The sequence below is a fragment of the Patiria miniata genome, unplaced genomic scaffold (assembly GCF_015706575.1).
Source record: "Patiria miniata isolate m_02_andy unplaced genomic scaffold, ASM1570657v1 HiC_scaffold_16, whole genome shotgun sequence".
Taxonomy (NCBI): domain Eukaryota; kingdom Metazoa; phylum Echinodermata; class Asteroidea; order Valvatida; family Asterinidae; genus Patiria; species Patiria miniata.
In genome coordinates this window covers 7,258,747-7,275,283 of record NW_024037054.1, presented here as the reverse complement: position 1 = coordinate 7,275,283, position 16,537 = coordinate 7,258,747, and the positions used below count along the sequence as shown (strand labels likewise).

Here is a 16,537-nt window from a genome sequence, read left to right as displayed (position 1 = left end):
AAGGACTGATGAATTTCAGCTCTGATTAGTGCGTGACCTGCGACCTGCAAGTCATCACGTACGATCACGACCCTGGAAGGATTTCAACGGCTGTTAAGACCGAGTCACTACTCTTTTATTCTAATTCAGAATTGTCTTCTTCTTTTTTCGTTGAGAATGTTTTCGGATAGCATTTGCGCCGCATTAGGTAACCGCATAGCTGCAGCTGGATATCTTTATAAAGGTCATGATAAGTTACCAAGAATGCCATCCCCACTTCCTTCACAAGATTCTGTGAAGCTCATCAGCCCTTCCCAGCGCCCTGTTTGCAGGGCGGGGTACGAGCGAACTAGCACAGCCAAACGATATCAACGGTAGAGGGCGCTATCGACGAGTCGAACCGAAATCCAGTCTTGGCGATTCGGGCAGTACATGTGGTGTGTGCATATATGGGGCGGGCCCTTGTGGTTTGAGGCTTTTTCAGTGGGTGTATTGAAAATAAGGAGTCCACGTAGCGTAAGCTACATGTATTGGGAAGCTATAGCGTTTTTAAGCGTGTACATGTATAAGCTATTTGTAAAATTAATTCCCAATCGAAGAATACATATGTCTAAGCACTGAAACACCAGCCAAGAGCTTATTTCTCAATCTCATCACGTCGATGTTTCAGCAATTTGCAAAGCAATTTATTTCTACTCGAAGTTGGGTCCGAATTGATCATGGTCATAGTTGGGTCCGAGTTGGTTGAATAGACCATGGAGGAAGGAACACAAACTTTGTGTTCCTTCCTCCATGGATAGACGTCGCCACATCGACAATCTTTGGATAGCCGCAGCTGGGTTCCGGCACACCATGGAACCCGAAGGTGTAATACTTATGCACACAAGTTCAACACCGTCAAGCATTTTGTGAGCTTGCCGAAGTCGCTGTGTTCGCAGCGAAATGCTCGCCCGTCGGCGGCTGCGTGCACGGTTCATCCTCATCGCTCACCATGGCGTGGCCGGTCTGAGGCTCAGGCTACGCGCGGCGTTGAAAGTTACCGATACAAATCAACATTTTAAGGCACTAGTCTGCACAGTGCGGGTTTGCGTCTATGCGCATGCTATATTATTCGGCTTGTTGCAATTACAAACAAAATGGCTGACTGTGCATCATTAGTCAAGACAATTTAGTAGCACCATGACAAACTATGCTCAAGAGAATCATAAGAAAGCTTCGAAAATAATGGTTTTTTTACCATCCGAGAATATTATTGTTGTAAATGTCAAAAATGTTTGTCAGCGCGCGCCTTTGCGCGTGTGCGCAGCGTTATTGTTCGATTCATAACAGTTTCTTCCATAGACTAGATATAGAATAATTTATAACACCTTACCCACAGATTCTGTGTCTTGATTGGCCGAGAGCAAGTCACATGATACTTTCTATTTTTTGTTATCTTTTAGTACACGGCCAAAAGTACTATGCCCATAGCAACCAAAGTACTATACCTTTAGCAACCAAAGTACTATTTCCACGGCGAGGTATTTGTGTGCAAATGCATGCTGGTGTAAACGTTGCGCGTTGTGCGTAGCGCGTTTTGTTCCAAAGAGAGCCCGCCACAGAGTTGGGTTCAAACATTTCGTGAAGGGTAGTTTGGAAGAGAGAAATACATTTTCCACCAATTTTGTATTGAAATTGAAGTCTATTTCAACTGTGTTCAGATTTAAATAATTTAAAATCTTAAAACCAAGCAGAATCTGTGGGTGAAGTGTAATAAAACAAATATTGAATGCTTTATCTCGGGGTGAAGTAAAACTAGCCTCCCTCGGTGATCCATGGAGCATTCTTCATTCATTTGCACACAAATACTGCGTCATGATCCTAACTGTTGAATAGTATTTCCCATTCCCCATGGGCGGATAGTACTTTGAGCCGCGACGTGAATGGGAGCAATAACGAATGTTACGTGATGTGAGTTCCACCAATCAATTGACAAGGATCTGTATGTCGGTTATCTAAGTTTTTTTATTCTATATCTATATGGTTTCTTCATTGTTTTAACATGTTTGTGAAAATAAGCATCGATCAAATAGAAGTGTGCAACAAATGTCAACAAAGTCGTAAGTTAATTGAAATTCTATTTATTGATTTGTTCATTTACAAACGTGCATGGATGTTTATGACCAAAATATTATATAAATATTGTAGCTTAAAGGGAATATACATCATTTGCTTTTGCTGTAATTTTCAGAAATGGAAGGAATTGGGGGTTGGAAATATATAGCAAATATAGTTACACTGACTTTTTTGAGGTTTTGGGTTCGAAAATGCTATAAATACCAAGAAAAACAATCATTTTCCTGTAGTCTGGTTCCCTGACTCCATATAAGAAGAAACAGAGCAGTTTACATACATTGGGGTATTGTAAGGTCAGGGAACCAGCCTAGCTGGCTCGTACCCGTTCATAGGTTTGTAATCGATTGCAAACAAGTGCGATGGTCAATTGGGGCCAGTATTTGAAAAAAAGCCAGTTTTTTCCAACGCTGATCGGCCGATCAGCGTTGGAAATTGATACAAAAATACCACTTTTCTTGAAAATGACAGTATACCAGGTGCCATGATTTTACATGATGCTTTACACTGTCATTCACTAACAGTCCAGCAAGGTATTTCAAAATGATTTGGTAGTTTTATTTTTTGATGTTTGCAAATGTTGTATTTTCCCTTTAATTAGAACTTATCGTAATGTTCGTATGTTTTACATATTTATTGTTACAGATTAAACGAAGTCATCACCCGCCGTGTGAGTTTGTGACAAAATCTTATTGTAGCATAAGCCGCCGTCGTCAGTATCTTCTACAATTGTGTGTATGAAGTTTTATTGCTTAATCAAACTTCTGAAAACTTTTTTTTTTTAAATCGTTTATAAATTAACATTCAGACTAGGTCGATAGGTTATGCTGCGAAATCGCTTAATAAAGCAACAAGTTTTCTTGATAATAATGTCAGATCAATCGAATAATGATTAAAATGGATATGTTTTAGCACATCCTCAGGATTTTGTGACGTATGCATTTAGCAGCTATTGTTGAACGTGGGCCGCTTGTCCGCGAAACACTGCGCCCCTTGACGGTCACATTCACACATGAAGGCTCGACATTTGGCTTTAGTGATCAACGAAGAATACTCATCCTCTGCCTCTGTCAAAAAAGGGGGAAAGAGAAACGAAAATAAACATGATGATCTTCTTCTGACCACATATTCAGGGTAGACTCGATTGTCCAGAAAAAAAGCCCCCCTAGCCTCCCCGTAGAACCGCCACTGTTGTTAATGTGTGCAGTAAGTGACAAGTGCTGTCATCATTGGTCATGTGACGTCATCTGAAAGGTGCAATGTTTACAGTCGTATACCTAGAGAATCACAAGTGCGATTACGTTGCAACTTTTCTACGTAAATAGACGGGGGGTGTTAAAGACGAAAATTAACATGAAGATACAGTAACGTCATCGTGTGATTTTATATAGATTTTTGAAGTTTTGAATATTATCACCATATCTCACGAACACAACATCATTTCTTCAAAATTCTTTTCTTAATAGGCTTGTGAGCTCGTTGATATTTGCACAACAATGTTACAAAGTTGTGATATCAAGAATACGTCCTATACGATAGCACTGCTCGACTTTTTTTACCAGTCAACAATCAATCTTAGCACGAGTGATAGTCAGTTAGTGAAACATGTACACGGGCACCTAGGTTGGCTCTCTGGGAGCGACGAAATATTCTACGGGGGGATGACTTACTGCATTTGATTGAGCACTTTCCAGACGCGTCAGTGTTTTCCTCAAATTTGTACCAAACTGCATAGGTATCCCAGACCCTGCAGATGTCTTTCGTTACAGCTCTTTTGTAACAGTTATCGTGTTCTACACAGCATCTGACGAAGAAACACATTGCAACTTGAACTTCGAGACATCGTATACCCTAAATTTAGTCTATGGAATATGGAATACCATCCCCTTGCACTGCAAGGGTCTATTATTATGCGAGCAGATTTGGCGATTAATCATGCACAACAAGACTGCGTTTTGACCGTTGTGTCTTCAGTAATGTGGACAAGCGTTGCGATACACATACCTGTGATCTGTATACTCTAAATACATTGCGGAATCCTGAATCATATTGCGTGTCCGTAGCAGTGCTGTACCTTGGTAAACTATCTTGCATATAAGACTGCTAACAGAGCCTATCATCAGGACAATTTACATTGTCCCCATGTATTGGCGCTTTGTCGTTTGCAATCGAAATAGCACTGAGGGCTTTCTTTATTAAACAAAAGTGTTCAATAATAGACCAGTTCGTTATATAATCCAAGTTATGCGCATACTTAATGTTTTTTCCTCACCCCTGCATTTACGCATGCACGCATATAAAGTTGAATTTATTAGCGAGCCGGTCTGTAATGGATAGTCTGATTTAAAACTGTGACTTGGAATCCGTTAAGTTTGTTGGGACGGAGAAATGTAATTGTTAGACTAATGTGGAAGTGATAATTTTTGGCGACTGACCTGTCAGTGTCATCCAGCGGTGTGCTTTGGCCTCCAAGACCGCAGTAACAGCCATAGCCGTTGTCCGCCGTCGCTTCGAAAATGCCCAGATCCCCCAAACACCAAACGAACCGGCCGAACTGGATCAAGTTGTAAGTGTATAACTCACCTTCAGTGGCGAAGACGCAGCCCACGCACAACAGAAGCGCAAGACATGTAAAAGCCTTCATTGCAACTGATCTGATGAAAAAGCCAAAATATCTAAATGATCGTTTGCTATAAAGCAGAGGTCGTGAGAAATACAAAAAAACCTTCGTACCTCCCCTTTTTGCATCACTTGGAAAACAAAAAAACCAAAAACAAACTAGAGGTTGTAGGAACAACCACACGGTGTTGGGCCATGGATTACCGCAAACCTTGCATGACGAAACCGGCTCTCTTAAGAAAGTGGCTAGTTTCACACTGTTGAAAGCCCCTGGGGAGCCCTTAAGTAAACCAAACTCCCCTCCCTGCTCCACAGTCCCGGCGAGATAATGACTTGTGGTTAAATGAAATATCACCTGTTAGCCACACTGATTTCTGGAACTATACTATCTGGTGAATTGCGGTTTTATGCTAGCATAACAGTAACAGATCGTTCTCAGCCATTTATTCACGATTTTTCACATTTCAACATATAAAACAAGTTAACATTTTAGGTACGTCATTATGATAATGCAATTTGTTGGCCGACAGATTAAATTTAGCAACCAAATATTATGCTTGAAATCTCTCAGGCAGAGTGACCTTCGCTCCTTTTAGGAACCAATTATAGAATAAGTGCTTATAAATATCTTAATCCCCTAGGGCAGGCTCCCCCAAATGATGTCTCCCTACCCAAGTTGCTTACATAGTTGTTCGGGTTGGTCTTACTCGGAGGAGTGTTCACGTCATGCCAAACACATCAACTCAATACATGTATATGCATGTTTAAATCCATGTTTGATTTTTCAACATGCCGCCAGAGGGTGCTCTAACATTTGATGACGTCACTTTTTTTTTTACAGTACTGCCTATAGGCAGACACTCACATCGTTGAAAGCAAGTTCGCATCTTCTGCCAATTTCAAATAATAAGGCACTTCCGGTTTCGACCGGAAGGAAGGGTCAAGTGATTTTGCACTTAATACCAAAAATGAAGACCCTGCAATATTGTATCGATTGCCATAAAAAAAAAACACAATTAAATCTGTAGCAGTTGATTTTATATTGATTTTCAAAGATTAAATCTAGAAATCTTTGATTGCTTGTAATATGATACTTGATCACGTCATTGTGACGTTATTACCAGAAAGTTCAAGAGCTATTTCAACTGTGCTATATATAGCCAAATCTTGGTTATATCTATCACAGTTGATTTTTTTAGCAATTATTTAAGGTTTCAAGGTCTTTTTATTGTAACTTCGGATCCGATGACGTAATCAATTTTTCGCGCATAGGTCTTGTCTGCATTAAGGTCATCATGTACATTAATTTTGAAGCGATTACCGCAAACCTATCCACATAAATCAGGTGAAAATGCGTTTTTGACGTTTTTTAACCTGCCGCTAGAGGGCGCTCGAAAACTTCATGGCGTCACCGATCATATTTTTTGAAAGGTCAACCCACCCACAGACTAACATCGTTGAAAGCAAGTTCACATCTTTTTCCACTTTTAAATTATAAGGCACTTCCGGTTTCGACCGGAAGGAAGGGTCACGTGATTTGACGCGCACAAGATAAAATGAAGATCATATATTATCATGTCAATTCCCGAAAAATTCAAGTTCCGGTCTCTCACGGTTGATTTTATATTGAATTTCAGAGATTAAATTTATTAATTTTTGAAGTGACGTCACGTGACCCATGATGACGTCCTGATGACGTAATTGCAAAAAAACACATCTTCAGTGGGTTGTGAATTCATGTATTGACAATTGAAGTGCATATATGTTTTCATTTTGAAAAACAGTTCTGGAGAAGAATTTGCTGAGAATTTGCTGAGGAGAACAAAAATAGTAAATTCTTACAATAACAATAGGTGTTGGGCTCAAGGCCCAACACCTAAAAAAGAAGAAAAAAGATTTCCCACTAAATGGAGCAATTTCTCGATAAACATGGCTCCAACATTTTCCATGGGGCTCTCGATATTAGTCAATGGAGTCTGAGATGATAGCATCTGGATTCTGGATACAACATTCGGGTCTGTATATAACGTCTCGATACAGGCATGCGCATGGCAAATCACATCACATCAATATACTTTTTTTTTCTCAATCAAAATTCAACCTCCTATTTAGATTGAGACTCGGATATAGGACACACAGACTCGTCCTTGGTATGCTTGGACTTCGACAAAGACATTAGGACTGGGACTCAACGAAGTTGATTTTAATTAATCAAGAAAACAGAAGGAAATATTGGTTCATACGGTTTAAATGGGATCCTTGCAAGCCACCTGCTGTAAAGCTATGAACTAGAACTCTGCCTGTGGCCTTCGGTTTGGGGCTTTGATAAAGCACCTTTATGGAATACAAACGTATTTATGCAAATGTATTATGTTATTATGTTATTATGCAAATTGCCTTAAGAAAAGATCAACGTCACAAGCTTGCCATAGGTTGCTGCACAAGCATGCGCCTATAGCCGGTGTCGGATATTGTATTTTAGCAAAGCAAAACAAGTTTGGCGAACGACGTGTCTGCAACAAAGGCACTAGGAGTGGGTAGCAGGGTTAAACATGTACATACATGGAGTTCAATGGCGGATGTTTAAGTACGGTGGTATACACAGAACCTGTGATACCTGCGTCCGTTCCATTCACTGCATGGACGCCATTTTGTAAAATAAAATACATTTTGATACATTGCAATGACGCTGTTAATTACTTTTTAGTTACAATGTGCTACAGCAGGGGCGGAGCCAGAAATCGGGTTAGGGCAGACGTTTTAGTCATTAATTGTGGCGTCTACATTTTTTGAAAGAGTGCACTAAACTTGTGAGTTTTGACTCCATGTGTGTGTACACTGAATGTCACATTCCCATGTCAATATCTCTAAATGTGTTGCAAAATAGTGCGAAAAGTGAGGATTTCCATTCAGCAGCTTATGGTAGCGGAAAGAATTCCATACAAGGCCGGCATTCAGACCTCCTGCACAAAGTCTATGGGCCATGAGAGAAAAGGTTATAGTATTATTAAAGAATTTTTGCACTCCTAAAATAGTGTGTCTTTACCAGATTTGTGGTGGCCTTGTATGGAATTCTTTCTATGGTAGCACTAATTACTGCATCAACAACACAATAATTGTTTATAAAGCTGTGGCTACCGTTGTGAGTTTTAATCTGGCATGGAAAAAGTATTGTGTTCTGTTGTTAAACTTGAAAAATACGGTTAAATAAATGAAGCATACTTTCCGAGAGAAAATAAAAGATCGTCTTTTGCCGTAAATGTTCTAGATTTGTCAATTCTTCTTACTTCGGACAGGTTTTAATTTGGCATCAATAAACTGTGTCAAAATAAACATGAACGTGTAGTTCCTAATCTCTGTGGCACATTTCCTCCATCAGTCATGCCACCAGACCACTGATGGGGTCAGTCTTTTCAAACAGTAGGACGTGTACCAGTCTAGTCTTAGGTTTCAAATCTAATCATTTTGCTTTTCAGGTGCAAACTTTTGAAGAAAAGTGTCATTTAATACATTAAATTGAGACCTCAAACTTGAATGGTGAAACACTGAGGACCTTGCATTTGCCTCGTAAAATGTTTGGAGAATTTTGTCAGCTATTAAGAGTGAGTCAAGCTGGGCTAACTTTAGTTTTTTATGTTTTCGGCACTCACGGCCATATGGGCCCAACAAGTGTCTCAACTGGACTGGAACACATGGTTTGGACGGTCCCAGACAATGTTGGGAGCATGCATGGTCAAGTTTGGGCGTAACATTAACGGCTATTTATACACATGCAATAATCTACGAACATGAAGACAAGATGATCGCTCGATCAATTCTTTATGCAATGAGGAGGAATCACATGAAAAGTTTAACTTTTTCACAGTCCCAAAGGTTTGTGCACAAATTGCCTGGTTTACTATTGACATACCAAAATATAACCGATTTCCCAAATTGTATGGAACATTTAGTCAAAAAAGGCTGCAACATTTTCTCTTGGGCTAACGATGTAAATTAATGGATTTTGAGATGATAACATCAGGATACCACATTCGGGTCTGTACATGAGTTCATAATACAAGCCAAATCACATGACATCTATTTATATTTTTCTCTCCATCAAAACTCAACCTCCTACTCAGACTGAGACTCAGATATAGGGCACACAGACTTGCACTTGGTATACTCAGACTTTGATTCAGACTTTATGACAGGGAAGTAACGAAATTGATCAAGAAAAACACAAAATATTGGTCCATAGGGTTTAAACAGGTCCTTGCAAGCCACTGCTGTATAGCTATGAACTAGAGCTCTGCCTGTTGCCTTGAATTTGAGGCTTTGATAACGCACCGTTATGAAATTCCAACGCACTTATTATGCAAATGACCATAAGAAAAGATCAACATCACAAGCTTGCCATAGGTTGCTGCACAAGCATAATGCGCCTAAAGCTGGTGTCGAGTGTTGAATTTTAGCAAAGCAAAAACAAGTTTGGCGAACGACGTGTCTGCTACAAAGAGGCTAGGAGTGTGTAGCAGGGTTATACATGTAAATACATGGAGTTCAATGGCGGATGTTTAAGTACGGTGTGTATACACAGTACCTGTGATACCTGCGGCCGTTCCATTCACTGCATGAAAGTCATTTTGTAAAATAAAATACATTTTGATACATTGCAATGACGTTGGTAATTACTTTTTAGTTACAATGTGCTACAGCCGGGGCGGAGCCAGAAATCGGATGGGGGAAGGCGTTTTAGTCATTAATTGTGGCTTCTGAATGCATGAAGGGGACGAGACACCGTTGTTTGAAAATCACTCCAAGTTTAGATTCGGATACTCAAAGGAAAAGGAAAGAATAAATCCTACAAATGATGGTAATTATTGTCTTGCAGATGGTAGTTAATTCCTTAAAAGAAATAAAATCATGAGTTTCTGATCTGTGTAGTACACGTGCTTTTAAAGGTGCATTGGCACACACAGCCGAGAAAAACACATTATATAGTGCAGTGAAAACAAGGTTATATAATGGGCTAATAATAGCGACTAATTAGTGTTCGACTGAAACGTCTACAAAAATTTGGTGTGCCTACACGAATGATCTCTCAGATTATGAAATAAAATTGCGAGTTTTTACTCCATGTGTGTACAATGAATGTCACATTCCTACGTCAACATAAAGAGCATTGCAAAATAGCGCAAAAAGTGAGGTTTTCCATTCAGCAGCTAATGTAACACTAATTACTGCATCAAGAACGCACAAATTGTTCATGAAGTTGTAGTTAACGTTGTGAATTTAATCTGGCATGAGAATATATTGTGTTTTGTTGTTAGTTTGAAAAATAAAAGGTTAATAAATGAAGCACACTTTCCGAGAAAAAAGGATCATCTGCTTTATGTGTTCTAGTTTTGTAGCATCTGCTTGCTTCAGCCATGTTTTAATACTGCATCAATCAACTGTGTCAAAAGAAACATGTAGTTCCTAATCTCTGTGGCATATTTTCTCCATCAGGCAGTTGGACATGTACCAGTCTAGTCTTAGGATTCAAATCTAATAATGTTGCTTTTCAGGTGCAAAATTTTGAAGAAAAGTTACATTTAAAAATTGAATTGAGACTTTAACTTGAATGATGAAGTACTGAGAACCTTGCATTTGCCTCGTGAAATGTTTGGAGAATTTTGTCAGCTATCATAGAGCGTCAAGCTGGCCTAACTACAGTTTTGCATGTTTCATCCTATCAAAAGTGTCTCAACTGAACTGAAACACACGGTTCGGACGATCCCAGCCAAAGCTGGGAGCATGGTCAATTAAGTTGGGGCGTAACACTAACAACTATGTTTAGTGTTAAGTTATACACATGCAATAATGTACGATCATGCAGAAAAGACGATCGCTCAAATTCGTTATGCAATGAGAGGAATCGTATAAAAGTTTCAACTGGTGCACAGTCCCATAGGTTTGTGCACAAATTGCCTGGTTTGTTATACACAGCCACGATGCAACGTGTAGGCCTATACTATATTTGTCATCATTCAAAATCTAAACGTGCGCAAACATGACTAAAAGTAAACGAAAATTGTGTAGCGAAAAAATTATATGTCAGCTTCTATACTCACTATAATTTGCTGAAAAACAGTCCTCCGAACTTCTGTCTTGCCGACCGAACTGCACCTTCAATATTGTAACTTTTAATTACAATTTTCAAGAGAGTTGTTAAGTCCACAAAAGTAATGCAAGTTATTTCCTGTTTCGCAATGCCTATATTTCGCAATGCATTATGGAAATAACCGTTTTTTCCCCCCAAAAAGTCGGTTTGGTGAAAGAGCGCCCTCTTTTTGTTACATTTATTTATTCTGACTCCAACGTCGTTTATATGGTCTCTAGCGGTACGATCATTTTTTTGAAAAGTTCAACCCACCCACATACTTACATCGTTAAAAGCAAGTTCATATCTTTTTCCACTTTCAAATTATTAGGCACTTCCGGTTTCGACCGGAAGGAAGGGTCACGTGATTTTACACGCACAAGATAAATTGAAGATAGTGTATTATCATGTAGATTCCCGCAAAATTCAAATTTCGGTCTCTCACGGTTGATTTTATATTGAATTTCAAAGATTAAATTTATTATTTTTGGAAGTGACGTCACGTGACCAATGATGACGTCATGATGACGTAATTGCAAAAAAGCACATCTTCAGTGGCTTGTGCATTCATCTATTGACAATTGAAGTTCATATATGTTTTCATTTTGACAAACAGTTCCGGAGAAGAATTTGCAAATTTTTACAAAGGAGAATAGTCAACAAACACAAAAATACACTAGAGTTTGAGGACAAACACACGGTGTTGGGCTAGAGGTTTGGCTTTTTCGCATTGTTGACTGTTGATTGTTGTTTTTGATTATTAATGTTGATTGTTGATTGTTGATTGTTGGTTGTTTATGTTGATGTTGATTGTTGATAGTTGATGTTGATGTTGATTGTTGATTGAATTTGACGGTGGTTGTTTATGTTGATGTCGATTGTTGATTGTTGATAGTTGATAGTTGATTGGTGTTGTTGGATAACGATTATTGATGTTGATTGTCGATATTTGTTAATGTTGATGTCGATGTTGATTGTTGATGTTGATTTTGATTGTTGATGTTGATGTTGGTTGTTGGTTGTTGATTGTTGATTGTTGATGTTGACTGTTGATTGTTGATTGTCATGATTGTTGATGTAAATTGTTGATAGTTGATTGCTGATGTTGATTGTTGATTGTCGAAAGTTGATTGTCGAAAGTTGATTGTTGATGTTGATGGTTGATGTTCATGTTGATGTTAATTGTTGAATGCTGATGTTGATATCGATGTTGATTGTTGATTGATGATTGTTGATGTTGATTGTTGATGTTAATGTTGATTGTTGATTGTTGAAGTTGATGTTGAGGGTTGAGGTTCAATTGAGGGCTTAAAAATAGCGCTTGTAGTTATTATACAGAGGATAGTTTAAAAGAGTCAGGTGAGGATCTGCACGCGCACATGCTGCTGTACTGTAAATTGATCAGGTACAATTGTTACAAAAACCCATTAAATAGCTCATATTTCTAAAAGTAAAGGTTGCACACCATTAGCGCAATACAAAATATTGCTCGCGATACTCTCTTCACCCCAATGCGCATGTTTTTAGCGCCCAATTTAAAAAAAGCGCCCAATTGGGCGCTTTTGCCAGCCCAATTTTTGAGTATCATATGACGTCATCCGAATTCAAAAATGTGCTTCGTTAAGAACTTGTCATAATAAACGTGTACAAAACACTGGTAAACACTTAAAATAAATCGGTTCATCAAACAGCCGTTACATGTAGCTCAATAGTTAACATACAACAGTCGTAAAACCAGACACTCACGAAGCTAGCACGGGGATTTCCCTTTTGTACGTAATCTGCTGTAAACACAATGTACGTGGCATGAAATGAGCGTTTCAAGACATAGGCGTGTTCAACTCCAAATTTCAAGGGGGCTGCAGGGCATTATTTAGTCAATGTATTGAAAAGAATCTTTGGGAAGTTTTAGACCTATTATTAAAGCACAAAAATTGATTATATCTTTGACGGTTGATTTTTTAGCACTTTTCAAAGGAAAATAGTTTTTTTCTTTGTAACTTCCGGTCTGATGACGCAATCAATTTTTTTCGCGCACGGGCCTTGTCTGCATAAAGGTCATCATGTATAATAATTTTAAAGCGATTATCGCAAAATTCGCCACAGACTTCAACGGAAAATGCGTTTTGGACATTTTTTAACCTGCCGCTAGAGGGCGCTCTAACTCTTCATGACGTCACCGATAAGTTTTTTGAAAAGATCAACCCACCCACAGACTTACATCGCTAAAGGCAAGTTCATATCTTTTTCCACTTTCAAATTATTAGGCACTTCCGGTTTCGACCGGAAGGAAGGGTCACGTTATTTTGCACGCACAAGATAAATTGAAGATCATGTATTATCATGTAGATTCCCGCAAAATTCAAGTTTCGGTCTCTGACGGTTGATTTTATATGGAATTTCAAAGATTGAATTTATTATTTTTCGAAGTGACGTCACGTGACCCATGATGACGTCATGATAACGTTATTGCAAAAAAGCACATCTTCAGTGTCTTGTGCATTTATCTATTGACAATTGAAGTTCATATACGTTTTCATTTTGACAAACAGTTCCGGAGAAGAATTTGCAATTTTTTGCAAAGGAGAATAGTCAACAAACACAAAAATACACTAGAGGTTGTAGGAACAACCACACGGTGTTGGGCCATGGATTACCGCAAACCTTACATGACGAAACCGGCTCTCTTAAGAAAGTGGCTAGTGTCACACTGTTGAAAGCCCCTGGGGAGCCCTTAAGTAAACCAAACTCCCCTCCCTGCTCCACAGTCCCAGTGAGATAATGACTTGTGGTTAAATGAAATATCACCTGTTAGCCACACTGATTTCTGGAACTATACTATCTGGTGAATTGCGGTTTTATGCTAGCATAACAGTAACAGATCGTTCTCAGCCATTTATTCACGATTTTTCACATTTCAACATATAAAACAAGTTAACATTTTAGGTACGTCATTATGATAATGCAATTTGTTGGCCGACAGATTAAATTTAGCAACCAAATATTATGCTTGAAATCTCTCAGGCAGAGTGACCTTCGCTCCTTTTAGGAACCAATTATAGAATAAGTGCTTATAAATATCTTAATCCCCTAGGGCAGGCTCCCCCAAATGATGTCTCCCTACCCAAGTTGCTTACATAGTTGTTCGGGTTGGTCTTACTCGGAGGAGTGTTCACGTCATGCCACACACATCAACTCAATACATGTATATGCATGTTTAAATCCATGTTTGATTTTTCAACATGCCGCCAGAGGGTGCTCTAACATTTGATGACGTCACTTTTTTTTTTACAGTACTGCCTATAGGCAGACACTCACATCGTTGAAAGCAAGTTCGCATCTTCTGCCAATTTCAAATAATAAGGCACTTCCGGTTTCGACTGGAAGGAAGGGTCAAGTGATTTTGCACTTAATACCAAAAATGAAGACCCTGCAATATTGTATCGATTGCCATAAAAAAAACACAATTAAATCTGTAGCAGTTGATTTTATATTGATTTTCAAAGATTAAATCTAGAAATCTTTGATTGCTTGTAATATGATACTTGATCACGTCATTGTGACGTTATTACCAGAAAGTTCAAGAGCTATTTCAACTGTGCTATATATAGCCAAATCTTGGTTATATCTATCACAGTTGATTTTTTTAGCAATTATTTAAGGTTTCAAGGTCTTTTTATTGTAACTTCGGATCCGATGACGTAATCAATTTTTCGCGCATAGGTCTTGTCTGCATTAAGGTCATCATGTACATTAATTTTGAAGCGATTACCGCAAACCTATCCACATACATCAGGTGAAAATGCGTTTTTGACGTTTTTTAACCTGCCGCTAGAGGGCGCTCGAAAACTTCATGGCGTCACCGATCATATTCTTTGAAAGGTCAACCCACCCACAGACTAACATCGTTGAAAGCAAGTTCACATCTTTTTCCACTTTTAAATTATAAGGCACTTCCGGTTTCGACCGGAAGGAAGGGTCACGTGATTTGACGCGCACAAGATAAAATGAAGATCATATATTATCATGTCAATTCCCGAAAAATTCAAGTTCCGGTCTCTCACGGTTGATTTTATATTGAATTTCAGAGATTAAATTTATTAATTTTTGAAGTGACGTCACGTGACCCATGATGACGTCCTGATGACGTAATTGCAAAAAAGCACATCTTCAGTTGGTTGTGAATTCATGTATTGACAATTGAAGTGCATATATGTTTTCATTTTGAAAAACAGTTCTGGAGAAGAATTTGCTGAGAATTTGCTGAGGAGAACAAAAATAGTAAATTCTTACAATAACAATAGGTGTTGGGCTCAAGGCCCAACACCTAAAAAAGAAGAAAAAAGATTTCCCACTAAATGGAGCAATTTCTCGATAAACATGGCTCCAACATTTTCCATGGGGCTCTCGATATTAGTCAATGGAGTCTGAGATGATAGCATCTGGATTCTGGATACAACATTCGGGTCTGTATATAAGGTCTCGATACAGGCATGCGCATGGCAAATCACATCACATCAATATACTTTTTTTTCTCAATCAAAATTCAACCTCCTATTTAGATTGAGACTCGGATATAGGACACACAGACTCGTCCTTGGTATACTTGGACTTCGACAAAGACATTAGGACTGGGACTCAACGAAGTTGATTTTAATTAATCAAGAAAACAGAAGGAAATATTGGTTCATACGGTTTAAATGGGATCCTTGCAAGCCACCTGCTGTATAGCTATGAACTAGAACTCTGCCTGTGGCCTTCGGTTTGGGGCTTTGATAAAGCACCTTTATGGAATACAAACGCAGTTATTATGCAAATTGCCTTAAGAAAAGATCAACGTCACAAGCTTGCCATAGGTTGCTGCACAAGCATGCGCCTATAGCCGGTGTCGGATATTGTATTGTAGCAAAGCAAAACAAGTTTGGCGAACGACGTGTCTGCAACAAAGGCACTAGGAGTGGGTAGCAGGGTTAAACATGTACATACATGGAGTTCAATGGCGGATGTTTAAGTACGGTGGTATACACAGTACCTGTGATACCTGCGTCCGTTCCATTCACTGCATGGACGCCATTTTGTAAAATAAAATACATTTTGATACATTGCAATGACGCTGTTAATTACTTTTTAGTTACAATGTGCTACAGCAGGGGCGGAGCCACAAATCGGGTTAGGGCAGACGTTTTAGTCATTAATTGTGGCGTCTACATTTTTTGAAAGAGTGCACTAAACTTGTGAGTTTTGACTCCATGTGTGTGTACACTGAATGTCACATTCCCATGTCAATATCTCTAAATGTGTTGCAAAATAGTGCGAAAAGTGAGGATTTCCATTCAGCAGCTTATGGTAGCGGAAAGAATTCCATACAAGGCCGGCACTCAGACCTCCTGCACAAAGTCTATGGGCCATGAGAGAAAAGGTTATAGTATTATTAAAGAATTTTTGCACTCCTAAAATAGTGTGTCTTTACCAGATTTGTGGTGGCCTTGTATGGAATTCTTTCTATGGTAGCACTAATTACTGCATCAACAACACAATAATTGTTTATAAAGCTGTGGCTACCGTTGTGAGTTTTAATCTGGCATGGAAAAAGTATTGTGTTCTGTTGTTAAACTTGAAAAATACGGTTAAATAAATGAAGCATACTTTCCGAGAGAAAATAAAAGATCGTCTTTTGCCGTAAATGTTCTAGATTTGTCAATT

The 16,537-nt window shown here is 38.7% G+C and overlaps 1 protein-coding gene across 4 annotated transcripts in view; it reads right to left on the bottom strand.

The window, feature by feature from the left end:
• LOC119722835 (phospholipase A2 AP-PLA2-I-like) overlaps positions 1 to 5,153 on the bottom strand; it is a 15,529-nt gene extending 10,376 nt beyond the window's left edge. The window contains exons 1-4 of one of the 4 annotated variants that reach the window (XM_038193197.1): positions 4,915 to 5,153; positions 4,527 to 4,745; positions 3,762 to 3,895; positions 2,818 to 3,158 (exon numbers count right to left, since the gene is read on the bottom strand). In XM_038193197.1, coding sequence (XP_038049125.1) covers positions 3,034 to 3,158; positions 3,762 to 3,895; positions 4,527 to 4,745; positions 4,915 to 4,928 — 492 coding nt within the window. In that variant the 5' untranslated portion in view covers positions 4,929 to 5,153 and the 3' untranslated portion in view covers positions 2,818 to 3,033. The other 3 variants (XM_038193198.1, XM_038193195.1, XM_038193196.1) reach the window with 3 other exon arrangements.
• Positions 5,154 to 16,537: the final 11,384 nt, after the last annotated feature.